Source organism: Fulmarus glacialis, unplaced genomic scaffold (assembly GCF_000690835.1).
Source record: "Fulmarus glacialis isolate BGI_N327 unplaced genomic scaffold, ASM69083v1 scaffold47137, whole genome shotgun sequence".
Taxonomy (NCBI): Eukaryota; Metazoa; Chordata; class Aves; order Procellariiformes; family Procellariidae; genus Fulmarus; species Fulmarus glacialis.
The window spans coordinates 752-16,733 of NW_009225980.1; the positions used below are offsets into that span (position 1 = coordinate 752).

Genomic DNA, 15,982 nt, shown 5'->3' on the forward strand with positions numbered 1-15,982 from the left:
TCCAGGAGTCATCAAATCCAAATTCACTATTCATGCTATTCATGTCATTATTTGTGTGTGAATGTGAAGAATGTCTTCGCCGGTACTCATGCCATTTCCTTCAAAAGCAGGAAAGTCGATCCATCTAATGCTATATAGAAAAATAGCAAGTGCCTTATTAAAAGAAGGTAAACTATTGGCCCCCTATTTCTTCAGGGAGGCAGTTTGAAGGCTTCTTTCATTATGAGACTTCTTCTGAATCTACTGTGTCCCCAGCTCGTGTGTAAGAATGGCATTCTCTTCTTCTGGTCTTCACCGTGATTTTTCCCACCGACTGTTTCAGACTTAGCACGTCCTTGGGAGGATGGGTGGCTACCGCTGGAGTGAGTAACACAGTGGCTTTCTGCACCATGGCACCTCCTGTCTGTCAGGGGAATCCTTCACCTGGTGCACACTGGAGGCAAAAATCTCGTTCTTTTGATGGTTCATGTGGGTACTCTGTGAGTGACTAATACACAGCTCTGTTTTTTTTGAAACGGATAGTTTTTTCTCTGTCTAAGAAGGCTTTCTGCAAATACTAACGGTGAACTGTAGTATCATAGTTGAAGTACCATTTTGGCAGCAATTAGTTTGGCAGCAGAGCAAAACTAACTCATCATCAGATTTGGTGACTATTAATTAGGAATTAAGTGTTACGTTCTAAAGCTGCTAGTTAGCTCTGTTTTCTCAGTGGGACATACGTATACTTCTGTAAGACCATGGTAATTTGATTACTGAAAATAGTGGGGTCTATGACTTGTGGGTCTATTCCTTGAGGGAGAACTTGGTATTTTTTTACGTAGGAGTATGATGAGTAGAGCGTATGTCTTGCTGAGTAGACTGATATGATGAATCTTTCTGCTATCATAGATAGACAGACAGTTATAGGCAATGCTGTTTCCTCGCCTCCCGAATCAATTTCTCTGAACAATTACATAACAATTAGAAGGGAGGAGGGGAGAAGGGGGCTGAATAGGCCATTTATTTCCTGCTCGATAGAAAGGGTTATGCATCAGTGACCTTTGGCTTTTCTTTATGTCACTTGTGACTTCTCTGAAAATACTGAACATGTATAGTCTTTTCTATCTATTTTGCAGTAGTATTCTTTATTCTCTGCATATAATATGCTTATTTATAGATAGAGTTTTAAATTGTATTTAATACATCCACATAATAAACATAACATCTTGTGTGCTTTGATCAGTTTCTTTGAATATGGGAAATCATTTTTCTTTTCAGTGGAGTACAGTAAATGCTGATATAAAAGCTACAGCAAACATTCAAATGAGTGAATATTTAGAAAAAGATGAAAAGCATGTTCATATTATCTTTGTGTGTTACTTAAAGAATGTTGTAAATGTATGCAGTACCACTGTGCTGGGGGACTGTAGTCTGAAATAACATGGGAACTAACATATTAATATCAAGGTAAAGGTACATATTCCCCAGATGCATAGTTTTACCTTTTTCAGCTTTTATTATCTTTAGAATAGTGTTCCATTTATTTCATGAATACAGAAGTATTAATTGGCCATGACATGTTCCAAAGACAAAAGAAAGGTCTAATTCACTCTAACAAACTTGTTAGTCACTGTTTATATCAAGAGGATTGTGAATCTACAGAGAGTAACACTGTTTTCTTCTACACTTGCTTTGTTTATAAATCAAAAGTTTTTAAGTGACCTGCAGTGTGTGCTTGTAGTTTGAAATGATACTTCTAAGGCAGACCTCCACCATCTAGCACAGATATTTATCCATTAAGATTAATTCTTTAAGTTAATTTGGGGGGAAGAAGGGCAAGAAAAGAAATGTGAATCCTGTGGTGTTTTTACAGTGTTGGGATTTTTTGTTGTTTAACTAATATTTCATATTCTAAGACAAAGTCCTTCTGAGGTGTGTAATTGCTCATTTCTGTGAGCAGTTCAGTACTTCTAAACTTTTTCTTAACATTCTTTTCTATGAATAGATCTAGTTTTTAACTTGTCTTTTTTGTGGGATTTTTAGTACCTAAAGTGCATAGCTGTCTCTGAGAGTGATGCTTAGAGTCATGTTCACTCTCATTAATTGTATCAATTTCTAACTGTTACAAATTCACAGTATTACAATGGAATGATTTGTGTGATTTATCTGGTGAAGTACATGATCTTTCACTTAAGAAAAAAAAGGGGTTTAAAGTTTTGATCCATCCTAATTCTGTTACTGTTTGCTTTGTTCACCAATCACTCTGATCCTCCTAGCAGGGGACAAGACCTAGAGAACAAAACTGGTAGTGACTGTGTAGATAAAAAGGCAATGAATTCTGCTTTTAAGGCATAGAGGGAATAGTCTATAAAAGAATAAAAATTGGAATGAAAGTACAGCGTCTTTAACCTGTAGATCTATTGTACCTTTGAAAAGCTTGTACTCTGAAAAAAACATACTGTGATGCTACAAAGATTCATAATTATGTGACAGAACACTTTGAAAAGAGGTCACTCTTTAGAAACTGACCAGAAGGCTTGTCAAGAAAATAGAGCACATTATAAATAATTGCGGAAGTAAAGAATGCATTTCCTTAAAGTGTCTAGGTATTGTTTTAGTGGAATACTAGGTGTAACAATGTATTTTATTTATTCTCTGATAGAGATGTATTATTTATTTTCTGATAGAGCCACTTTTTAAACTTAGTGAAGATGATGGGGTCAAGAACAGTACTCCAAAGAGGAATGTGAAAGAAGTTTCACATCAGATGTTACAGAAGGTAAGATACCAACCCCAGCAAACAGATCTAAATTTTAATGTAAGAATCATATATATATATATATATACGTCAGTACTCATGAATTTAGGCCATGATTTTCCTTTCCTAATTCAAAAATGCGGATTTCCAAAATTGTGTCAGAAAGGAATTCTAGTGAAGTAGCTGTGAATGTGTCATGTGAGGTAAACATGGTTAATGTCAGAGAAAATTAAAAGAATGTTTAGAGGTATAATGTTAAAAACTAATAAATTATCTAAACTGGAAGTAACATATGCTTAGCATTTTGCCACTTCTAAGTTCAGAAACCTTCATTTCTTTTGCTGAGTATTTAACTTTACATGATATCAGGTGTTAATCTCTGTGGAGCTCTTGCTACAGAATAAAATTGATGCATAATAGTGATAAATCCACTCTTTGTTCTATTTAAATTTTAGCACAACATTTCATACGCAAATATTTTTTACATATGTGGGTTTATCACTCTTCTCACAGAATAGTACTGTATGCATTTAGTGTTCTTTGGCTTAGCAAATATGATGAGTATTTAATCTTTACTGCTCAACATTCTACATGTTTTACCTCATACAGTAAAAAAATGTTCTTAACTAGTTGCTATTTGTATTGATATTTGTAATATACACAAGTAGTTTAGTATGTTAACAGGTGTTCACTTAAGAGGGCTCACTTGTATTTTACCATATGTTTTGTTTGCTGCAAAGAAAAGACATCCTTCAAACAGTATCATGCCTTTTGTTTGTCATTTTGAAAAACAATATTTGTTTAATTACTTGTAAATCTTTAAAAGCATGCATAAGTTGAATAAACACAAATCTGTAACTTTGAATGTCAGTTTGGGTATGTCTGTCTATTTTTTATTTGTGAATTAACTTGTAGGAAGTATGGTAATTTACAGCAGATGATGTGATTGCATATACTTGTAACACTTGCCATATGGTCAGGCAATGAAGGCTGTCATCTCGTTATTACTGAATGACAAACATCATGTTAAAATAATAACACAGAGAATAGGAAGTGCTCACATTCATTTATCTTAAGGTAGAGTGAGTAATTGAAATAATATGAATGCTACCATCTGAAATGTCACACAGTTTATGCTTGCTTATCATCTATATTTCAGAAGTATAATTTTGTTTGCCAGGTAGTACATAATTTTTATCTCTATGGATATACAGAGTTATGATGATACCTTAGGGATAGCTGTAGAAGCTATTCATTGTTTGTTTCCTTCCAGCTGTCATACATGACTTTTAAGTGCTAGTGAGTGCAAAAGGTTGCTTTAAAGAACTGAGAAAATAATACAGAATCTCAGTTTAGGAAGGTGGTTGAAGAAAGGTACTGGTCTAACAAGTACAAACTATGATTTTAATCATAAACCTTGGCTTCACTGAAGCATTTGAAAAAAGCCCTTTTATTTCTAAATTCAACCAATATTCAACCAATAACTTTATGTTATGCTATGAATTTCCACAAAGGAAGGTAGCAATGGATACGATGCATATTAAAGGTTTGCTATCAAACTCTCAAATTCAATATTAAATTCACAAATATATATGAAGTTTGAGCAGCTCTTGCCATAATTTACTCTGTACATTAAGACCTCTCATTTATCTGAATCAAATCTGTAGTACCCACTTTGTAAATAATTCCATAATTTTAAAAATAATTTAAATGCATTGGCAAAATGTCCTTGCAAAAACATACAGCATTTGCAATGTCAAAGCAATTTTTGACATTTCACATTGCTACAAGTGATGGAATTGGCCAGTATTTTACAAGGTGAGTAGCTAAAGTTGGCCATGTGCATTCCACTATAGCTCCTTGAAAAATAATCTTTCCTACCCATGTCCAGAAAAATCTAGAGCACCTGGCACTTCCCCTGGTGAAAGAGTAGGGATGGAGCTCGTACAAAACCAACGAAAAATATTTCTCCAAAATGACTAAGTGGTTACTGAGCACAAAACACACTCTGATGCCCTTTGCAAGCTTCTGGGGAAATCTCACAGACTAGATGTTTGTTTTAGTATCTGCTAAAATTAAAATTGCCCCTTATTTCTGGAAATAGTGGGGTTTGGTTGTAATTTTAAGCAAATATTCCAGAACAACACTGAGAATCCATTTATTGTTAATGGCCTTGAATATGTGTAAACCTCAAAGGACTTTACAAACAAAGCCTATGCACCCTATATAGGTAGAATATGCTTCTTCAAACTATAAAAGAGAAGCTTGTAAAGTGGCTTCATTGGAATAGGATAGATTTTCCCTTTCTGTGAATAGAAAACACATTTCAGCCTTCATATTCTTTAGGTGCTGAGCTTCTGATATCTCTTGCTATGATTTGTTTGGGGTTTTTTGGAAGATCAAATTAATATTTAATTTGTGTATTTACAACACTTGAAAGAACTTGTTGATTTAGATAGCTGTATTGTCTGTATTTCAAAATAGTTTTCCTTCTGAAAATATTTTTTTAAATTTAATTAGTATGTATAACCAAATCAGTAATGGGCTCAAGATGCATCAGGAAGGTTCATTAGCATACTTAAACTTCTGTGTCACTTTGCCTGGAATTTTAACTTCTTTTACCATCTGCCCTTTGTTCAACAGATGTATTATTGCAGCTAAAATGTTTTAATCTGCACTACCTTAGAATTATTTTTAAATTAAGGACTATAGATTGCTTTTGTCCTTGTGCTTAATGTAATATTATTGTCATATAATAAATCCATTTGAAAACATAGGGTTTTTTCCTACTGGATAGGCTGAAATATTATGAATGCTAAAATTGCTTTTGTTAGGTACAACAGCTAGAAAGAAGATTCAAAGCTATTGAAGGGGAATTAAAGAAACAGAAGGAAGTAAATAAAGACTTATTGAAGGAGAAAAATGATTTGAAAGCATCTTTAAAAGTGCAGAAGGAAGATGCAGACACAAAAGAAATAGAGCTGGAAACGCCACTTAAGAGAATTTGTGAAATAAAAAAAGACAAAGCAGAACTTCAGTTAGTGGTTGATGAGCAGGAAAAAGAAGCTATCTGTTTGAAGAGGCAAGTAGCAGAAGCTAAAAGGTTGAGAAATGAAAATGAAGATTTGCTGAATCAAGTGCAGGAGCTGAAGTGCTTGCTGGATGAAGCCAAAGCAGTGGCAACCTCTGGGCAATGTAATTGCAAGATAACAGGCACCAAGGTTAAATTAAAAACAGCCAAGAAAAAGAGTTCTTTGGGACATCATGGAGCTTTTCTCAAACAGTCCATCAAGGTTATGAGTAATGTATTTGAGAACTTCAGTAAGGACGGCTGGGAGGATGTGAGTGAAAGCAGGTACGGCTCTCATTAACTTAGCCCTGTAGAGGGGACACTGTGCATATGTAAAGCACTAGCAAATGGAGATTGAATTTCAACTACTGTTGATTTGGTATTCAAAAAAAATACTGTCAGATCCTTTGAAATATCTTGGGAGGTCTTGTTCTGAGCTTATTGACTGAAATTTGCATGCAAAATTAGCCACAACTGCATGAGTATTTGAATAGGTGCCAGGAAATCCAAAAGAAGGCAATGCTTGATTTCTTCCAGTGATGCTATTTTCATGCAGTCATGAGGCTTGAAATTGACAGTTTGGCAGGTTGATTTAATTTGCTGGCCCTTTGCATATTCACCACTGACAGCTAAGGATTCCCAGGCAAGCCTACTAAGTCGGTTTAGTTATCTTGTGACATGCCGACCCGGGAGGAGAAACATTTTTTCCCCTTAATTTAGTTAGATAAATTTTGAATGACCCATTTCAGCTTGCTAGCAGATGTCTACAAGCTGTTTAACATCCTTTAAATTAAGAACCATCCACACTAATTATTTCATGTATGTTTTATGCACAGTCATTGTACTAACTTTAATTGAATGATGGTTAAAAATCAGTTCTTTAAAGGTAATTTTTACTGCATAGAGTCCCAGTCATGAGTCACAAGGCTCATTGAAAAAAATTGCACAGGCAAGCTTCATAAATGTTTAGAATTCTTGCTTCTACTTCTATTTGTCCACACATACTTGAGGAGGCAGCAGTAAATCACTAGGTAAATGGGTATAACACCTTGTCTTTCAATACTTTGTCCTAAGAGACATGGAAAGAAATTTCTCAAGCCTGTAGTTACCCAAAATATAGAGAAGGTGACAAAAGAGTAAAGAAAACGGAGTCGTCTTCGTGGGCTTCATGTTGGCTTTAGATGTTATATGGAACAAATCAATAGTGGCAAATTAAGCCCTTCTGCTGTTTCTCCCTGTGCAAAATAGGCGGCTCCTGAACATGGTATCTTAAGAGAGAAAACAAATTAAGAACCAAGTAATTTGTCAGTTGCTATCATTAATGTAAAGCTTGTTTGTTTTTCTGTTTAATTTAATATTACAGATCTGATTTTACAGAAAACATAGGTGTTTTTCTGTTGCAATTAGTGAGCTTTTTATTTAATTTACTGTGTTTTGCTTTTTAAGAACAAAATTGCACAAATTGTCATTGCAATTTGAGTTTGAAGTGAAGTGCAAAGTAATTGTATGGCTTCAGTTGTTGTGGCTAACCATAAATACTACTTTCAATAATTGTACAAGTGTCGGATTAAGGAATTCTTGTCGTAGAATAGTGAACATTTTTGAAGGTGATGTTTCAAGGTGTCATTCTTAACAAATTAGGGAAATATCTTCATTTAGTTCCCTCTTCTACTTATTAATAAATACTGTTCCTTATCGCTAGTAGCTGTCTCTAGACAGCCAAAGTTTCTTGAGTTTCTAGATTCAAGCCTTCCATTTTCTAAATAGAACATTCCTTGAAAGCATTCAGGTGAGGGAAAAAAGTATGTAGTTAGAAATATCTCTCTGCTACTGCAGCACCTTCAAACTATTACATTGATTTCTGTTCTTATCAATCAATAAGACATACCAGTGTGTCAGGATAGGTTTTGGAAAGTATGAACATGTTTCTGTATGAACTCTTCTCTTCAATGTAATGCCTTTTCTGTGGTTAAGTAGCCTCTATCTCTAAACCATTGATTTTTGCGATGGTACAACTTAATTTGAACTCAGTTGTGCCTTTTTAAATGTCTTGGTTTAAAAAGTAACAAATCAAGATTACCTTCTGTCAAGGGATTCCTTTACAAATCGGTTTGCACAAATGGTGATGAATAGCCACTGATGATATAGAAAATTACATATCTGAGACTTCATATATGTCTTCACTGAAGATACACTTCACTGAATATCAGAAAACTAATGATAATCTGGGGCAAGGCAGTGAAAAACTGGAAATTAAGAGCTCACTGAGTGCAAGTTTAAGGAAAAATTTGAAGTAGAATGAAAGTTTCAGGTCCAGTTTCTCTGCGTGGCAGGCAATTTCAGTAGAAGGACTACCAAACTTACAGAATTTAAAAGCACTTTAAAGGGGTGCTAGGCAGAGATTTCACTGAAGAGTGATTTCTGAGTTTGTCTCAGTCAACACTACAAATAAAGTTCAATTGAAACACAATGTTATTGAGTGAAATACAGTGCATTTGTTTTGTTATCAAATGTGAAAATGAAAGAAAGTAGAAACCTAGTGTATCTTTGTGAGCCATTCACAGACTAGAAGTACTGTCAAGTAGTTTTTCATGTATGTCACTTTTGTAAGCTGTAACAAAAGCTGTCCTTTAAGAAGCAGTTAAAGTCTCAGGCCTCTGTGCAGAGTGAGATTCCATTTGACAGAGTAGAACTTGATAAGATAATTTCAGAGGTTTCTTCTTTATCGTATTTGTAAATGTCTGTTATTAAGTCAACGTAGTACTGTTTGGATTTTTTAGTTTCTCTTCTTTCTTGCATGTGTTATTTTCTATGTGCTCAAGCATTGACTGTTTGGAACTTTTAATGTTTAGCTTTATTTTGTTTTGTTTTGTTTTCCTGAATGTGCTGTTCCAGTGACTCTGAAATACCAACTTCTGAAAGTTTCAAAACAGTGATTGTGAAGACAGCGCAAAACATTAATCCACTGCCAGACAGAAGTAAGCAACAGGGAAAAAAGCAAATACAAGATAGTCAAAAGCCCTGCAACATTGTTCAGCAGTATAATAAAAAGGTTTGTAATAGAACTTGTTTTGTTCTCCTGTGCAGAGTGTTGGAGTTTAATAGTTAGTATTATCACTGCTGTTCCCCTTTTAATTAATTTGAGTCTTGTTGTAAACTGAGAAGAAAATCTGCTTCCAGATATTCAATGGGTAGTTTCATTATCATTTAGAATATTTTCTGAACAATTGGTCTGCAGAAGTATTTGGAGGCAGTGTCAGGAGTGCAAAAGCTGATTAAAAAATGTAAAGCTGTTGTAAGCTAGTCCTGCTGTCTCACAGTCCAGACAAAGAATGCCGCAGACATCCTATTAAACTCTCTCTCAATCAGAAAAGCTATACAGAACAGGGTGACCTAACCCATAACAAGGAAACAGCAACATCCCCTCCTCCCCTCTAGCAAAATGGTATGCTGACTACTCAAGCAGGAACACCTCTCAGTTTGTTTGGTGTGTGCAGAAAGACTTGTCTGCATCTTAGAAAGATGCTTTTGGCTCTATCTCTCTCTGATAGAGATTTTATCTAGAGAAAAGTGTGCTTTTAGCTTCTTCTTAGCCTACTTACATGCATTGTCTGGGATTTGAACTTGTCTCATTCCTAACGTCTATATGCTGTTTTCTCACAGAAGAGGGCCAGCTGGTCGTTTCCCAGGTCTTTAGAGGCTCCATAGAATCTGTAACAGATGACTCATTTTTGGACTTTTGAACAGTGTCTAATACTTTTTCCCTCCTGTGTTTGCCCAAATAAATCACTTCATGGAATTTAAAACACAAGCAGATATTGTTGCTTTTTAGTTCAAGAAACAGAATACTGAAACACAGAACAACTTGCTGCTGTTAGAAAACTAGTTTGAAATTCTGTTATGTATAGTGATATAATAAAGAGTTTGAAAACAGATCATGTTTTCTTAGTCTCCAAAATTTTAAAGCAAATACAAACTCTCTGATCTTGTTACATATTCTTGATTGTGCATTTCCATCAAAAGATATATTTTACTGGCAGAAAAGCAGAAAAAAAGGGAAAATTTTCTGCAACCATCTGTTGGTATAGAATACACAGTATGAGCAGGTGCACATGATACATGTGAAAATCTGACAGAGTGTGCTACTCCTGTTATCTCCCGCTGCTCCTAAGTGAGGATGTACAAGGCAGGGAATCCAGGAGGCTCTGGTCTCTCTTGTTTAATAGTGTAGACACAGCCAGTACCTCTCCTGTTTGCCTATATTGCATTTACTCTCTGTTCCTACTGGAAAAGACAAACACAGATATATTCTGATACACGTACGTAACAGACTGGTGGACTTAGAGCATACACAGGAAGCATCCCAAGAGCCCTAGGCAGGTAAATATGCTTCAGCAGAAGTCCCCTGTTGCAGGAAAAGCACCTGAAAACATGGTTTGTGGGTACAGAAGATAGCATTGCAAAAAGGTTTAGTATTGATAATTGGGAACACCAATTTTAACAGAAATCTTAAATCCCTCCTGGGGATTTAAGGACACTCCAGCTGGGTCATGGTATTCTTATACAAAGAGAGGCTAGAGAAATATCCTAAGTAAGTCCTGAGCTATGCCTGGGGTTGGAGATGAGATCATTTATGACACAAGGACTTCTCAATTTTGCTCCATGTGGTATAAATATATAATATATCCTGTGCAGTATCAGGAGGGTTATTGGCACTCTTACAACTCAAACGTTTATCAGAGCTGTGGCCTAGAGTGGAGGTCTCCATCTTTTTGCTGCAGGCATGGATCATTTGCTCATCATCTGCTGAGAGCTCAGTTCTCTGTAAAATATAATCACTATTTCAGACTAGCATCAGTCATCCAATTACATGTCTTCAGTGTTTGTAGGATCCTCTGGTCATACTGATAGGGACTTAGTAGTGGTTTCCATTGTTGTCTTTGAGACATGGAATGAAATAATTAAGAGACTACTCGAAGGAGACAGACCTACAAGAGCTTGACCTCCTTTGCTTTCCTTTGCTTTGGTTTTAGTCTGGAAAGTTGGCAGTTACATTTCTTTTCTTTTTTTCTGGCATATCCTATTGCCCTGTCCTACAAATTGTGTGGCGATTGTACAAATCTAGAATTCATGGCTAACCTATCCTACAATGTCAGTAATTTGTTCAGTGCAGTTCATAGATAATCAGTTGCTGTCTACTCTTTTAAATTTGATTAACAGCTATTTTAGTTATTAATATTTCCAGAAATATGTTGCATGATATCACATAGAAATTGCAAACTGAAGACTTCAAAAATTGGATAAATGTTGCAGAATTCCAGAACAAAAGTGTTTCAAAATATACTGAGCATTTAAGAGCCAGGGAAATAGTACTTTGATTTTGGAGTAAGCCATGCTCTGGCCATTTTCATTTTACATATTGCAAGCAGCATTCTTCTTCAGCCTCTGCTTCTGTCATTGAACATTTGATAGGTTCTGGAAATAGCTGATTTTTCAAACCAGATCTTTAAAGGCATGCACCTTACTTTTGTTAAACGCTTTACAAACACAGGGATTGTATTTGCATGTTCATATATATTCATGCATCTTCCAGTTACAGCTCAATGTGTAATCTGGTCTTCTTCCTTTTGAATTAATAAGACTGTTATTCCTTTTTATTTTCACTTAAATATTTAAAAAAAAAAAAAAGGATATTGTAGGCTTTCAAGTAATACACACCATCTTTTTTCCCTACGAGTAAATTCGTATCTTATCTAAAAAAATAATGTTATGCTTTACCTATAACGGTTCATTATTTCTTCTACATTTGATGGGAAAGACAGAAATTTGTACTCTTTGCTGTGGCTGATGTTGTAAGACCGATTTTCAAATTAAAATTCATTATAATTTTGTGTATTCATTTCAAATAATTTTTGTTGTTTCAATTCAGACTGGAAAACTTTGGATTATTGTTGGTGTGCCATAATGGTTGGTGTGCTATAATGAAAAGTTGCTAGCTTTGTGCTTCTGTTTTTTATGTAGGGCCATTCACAGAATAAAGACCTAGAAAAGTTACATTCCAAGAGGAGGAAGATCTGCTGTCTCATAACATCTTATCCATCAATTCTAAGCAAAGGTAGGAATATTATATATTTTTGGCAACTTCATAAGAAAGATTGACAAAGCAACCTGATATTCCAAAACCTCTTCTGTATTACACAAACACACTTAATGCTGTTGCAGGATTTGCTTGTTTAAATTTGCATGAGTATATTCTCAAAGATTTAGCTCATTATTTTAAAGTGAAATTGTCGTATAAAAAGTAACTGTCAGACAGCATCTTTCGCACAGTTAAAATACACTCTATTTTTACTAAGTCCCACCTACTGAATCTACTGACTAAAATAAGGCTTTTCACTACCTTTTGTTCTTCTTTGCCCCTTGTAGCCAACACAGCCAGTGAAACAAAATTACCTGTATTTTGGCTTAGGCCTTAAAAAAAATCTGTTAACAAGACACTGAAGCCTTTATTTCCAGTAATACCAATCAGAAACTTGAGCCACATTTAACTTCCAAGTCCTTGTTGAGTTTGCAGTGTTGGCACTTCAGAAAAAGAACAACTTATAGGTTAACTGAATTAATTTACCAGTTTGCTTACTGAGAAATATTTTAGAGGCTAGAACAGTGTTTTGAAGGGCCAAAGAAAAATCAGAAATAATCTTATTTATGATGATCTGTCAGTTTAGTAACATGCCATTTTATGTTTAGTGAACAGCACAAAAAGGAGAAATATCATTGTCCAGAAACCGGGCTACTCTGTTACTCTACTGCAGGAAAGAATTAAGTCATTGCAGCAGCAGATAGCTGTTCTACAGAATGAAAAAAAGACAGCAGTGTCTTCTGTGAAAGGATTTAAAGAAACCAATGAAAAACTAACAACTCAGCTACATTTGGCTGATCAGAGACTTCAAACTAGTAAACTGACTATAGAGGTAAAGTACTTTTCATTATGGTGTCTTACAATGTTCAGCTTAATTTTGTTGTAATTCTGTGAAATTTTGGTAAGACTGATTTTTGTCTCTTAATTTGTTATGATCAGAATTACGAAATGTTATATATTAGCATGCTTTATATGAGATTCTGAATTATTACGTACAAATGATATTGAGGCCTGATTTACTATTCTATCAACCCAAATTCATTAATCCTTGTGAAAAAGAAGTTGTCTTCATGCTGATTTTCCACCTGCATTCAAATGCGTGAGGAAAGTTTCATTTTTAGCCTGTGGTCTGAGAACTTTTCTGAGAATCTGATCAGTCCACATGAACTAGCACCCATTCCTCTGTGAAGAACAGGCACTTTTGGAGAAACCAACTGTCTCCGTACGCCCAAAGAGTGGAGTGCTCAAGACAACTGAAGTTTTCTTTCAAAGGGAGCTCAGACCAGTTCCATATATACTTAATCCCATCTCTCTTTGTCAAGGTGAAAAGCTATAGAGCAAAATCTATGAAAATAGAGACTAGCAAACTATTTGGTTAACTGCCCCAAAGATGCCAGCTTTCTCCTCTACTTCAGTCTTTGTTCCTACTTAATTCTTTCCGATACTACTACTCCTTTCTGGTTTTCCCCATTCTCATTTATATATATGTATTTTGTGTTAATCTATATGCAGCTCCTCAGCTGGAATTCTTTTCTATTCATACTGTAGTGATTGGCCTGCCCTTTATAGAGCTGAATCAACAAACACTTTTGCAGTAATTGTCTCCTGTTGGTCACACACACATCCTGCTTCCAGAATTATAGTGCTACAACAGATGGACTTGCTGGAAGGAGGCAGACATTAAAAAAGAAATCAAATCCCCTCCCCCTCAAACTTCTCTGTATTTCTGTCTTTGCACAGAAGGCAGAAGCAGTATCAGGAGCAGCACTTTTCACTTTCTTAGGGCTGGGGAACTGCTAATTTCTAGAGGAGGGAAAACCTCATTTCTGTTACTCATTTTGCATAACTATATATATGTAATGAATTGTTCAAAAAGAGTTTCCAAGGTCATTGGAACCAATGGAGATCTGCGTATCTCACAAACAGTATCATAATGTAAAGTTTCATGGACAGTATAAACTTCACAGAGAGTTATTCGTGTGATTTAGGTAAAATATTCTGCTTGCTCAGACATCTTCATGATTTGCCTATGTAGAAGACTACACCTTAGGCGTCCATAGGAGAACAATATGAGAAATAAAATAAAAAAGGCCATTATCAGGAAACTGGTTAAAAAAAAAAAAAAGGGCAAAATTTTTGTCAAGATAAGTGCTGCTGTAATGTAAAAGACTGACTAAGAGGGAAGTAGCATGATCTTAAAACCAAACCAGTTTTCTTTCACTCATTTTTTCGGGAAACTTTAAAAAAAGATTAAAAATGGTCACTGGTCTATTTAAAGGGTGGTGCATTCTAAGCAAAAATAAATAAATGGTGTTGCAGGTACTCAAGGAAAAATCTTTATTAGGCATGCACATTTTTTTTCCTTCTCAGCAACCAATTCAAATTCCCTTTCTTACACCTAATTACTCCTCAGGTGCCATACTACTGCTACCAATTGGGAAATTTAAAGCAGAGACTTGGGCTACTTGCCAAATGAAAATTAAGGAGGTAAAGAACCTACACAGTCACTGCAGGGTACGTGCATGTTTTAGAGAGAGAACCGTGATTCAGACAGTTCAAATGGTTGTAAAGCACACATTTGTGTGGGCTTTTTGTGTGGTTTTTATAAGAAATACTATCTAGAAGTGAAGTTTTAAGATATTGCAGGCAAAATGATGTTTTTTAAAAATACTTTTTTCACTAGCAAGAACACTGTTGTCATTGTTTCTTCTCAATGCTTCTGTTACTTTAGATTTTAGAATTTTCTTGCACAGGTAGAAGGTAAAAAACAACCGAACAAAGGATGAAAAACTATTGAGACAATCTCTGGATTTATGGAGACTCTTGAATGCTTAAAGAGTGTCAAAATGACTAATATCCAAAAATAAGCTTCCATATGTAATCCTAAAGTTCTGAGTAATCTTACATTAACAGTGAACTTGTGATGCTGGGCTAAGGTAAGTTTAGCATTCTAGCAACCATAAACATTAACATCATGGCTTGGACAAGATGCCATGTTGCCTGAATTTAGCTAAGAAAATAAATCCATTAGCAGACAAGGGCAGATGTTTGTGCAGTCAGTCCTTCATTATAATCCCCAAAGAATCTAGTGCTAGAAGATCAACTCTGGATTTAAGATTTAAATGTTCCAGATGTTCATTTTCAGACAGATTTTACAGTTCATACAACCTAAGGACTGTATGGCATCTGTTGATTTTCAGAATGTATACACATATATGGTTTTGTGTATCTTTCTTGAAGATCCACACAGACATGTATGTATGTATATATTTATCTGTCTGCTTGTAGGAGTTCCGAATGCTGGATTCAAGTTCTTTTTTTGTTTGGCCGTATGTACTCTTTGCAGTAATGTAGATTTCTTGCTTTGTTTTGTTTCTGCAAAAGCAATTCTTTGCATATTTCTGCAAAAATGACTGTAAAGTGACTGCACATGTGAGAATCAAAGCTTGCATTCTCCAAGGATTCATATCAACACTGAGTCAAGACCGTCTGTACAGAAGTATAGTAGTTACATTTTTACATCAGTGTGTAGGAATCACAGCTGGAGCTGATACTCAATGTAGAAGCAAAGGGATTCAGCATTTCCTTAGTTTCTTAGAAGAACGTCTGAAAGGAATTGTTGGAAAAATCCAGGAAATTTTTTCTTCTAAGATTTATTCCCCCCTCTACTCATTTCTATCACTAAGTGACTGCTTATAAGAAGAGTGTATTTATTGCATACATATATTATACATACATATATATACATATATACTGCATATACAGTAATTATAATTAGTTTCATGCAGTAGGTGTCATTCTTGTTGCAAAAGTTCAGACAAAGTGTATTGAATAAGAAATTAAAATCATAAGCAGGTTAAGTCATTAGTGCTTATCTTATTCATGCCAAGGCCACTCACAAGTCCACTGCTCAAAAGTACTGTAGGATCTTTTGCATCAGTTCTCCAGTGTTTCTCGGGGGTTGCCACAGGAAAAGCTGCATTTCTTAATGGAATGTCATAGGCATTTGCAAAGTACCTGTGTAAGTCTACTTCAG

The 15,982-nt window shown here is 35.2% G+C and overlaps 1 protein-coding gene across 1 annotated transcript in view; it reads left to right on the forward strand.

The window, feature by feature from the left end:
• The first annotated feature begins 343 nt into the window (after positions 1–343).
• LOC104080305 (centlein-like) overlaps positions 344–15,982 on the forward strand; it is a 69,430-nt gene continuing 53,791 nt past the window's right edge. The window contains exons 1-6 of the mRNA XM_009582653.1: positions 344–362; positions 2,667–2,758; positions 5,572–6,092; positions 8,703–8,859; positions 11,829–11,922; positions 12,555–12,778. Of these exons, the coding sequence (XP_009580948.1) occupies positions 344–362; positions 2,667–2,758; positions 5,572–6,092; positions 8,703–8,859; positions 11,829–11,922; positions 12,555–12,778 (1,107 nt within the window). The remainder of the gene's footprint in view (positions 363–2,666; positions 2,759–5,571; positions 6,093–8,702; positions 8,860–11,828; positions 11,923–12,554; positions 12,779–15,982) is intronic.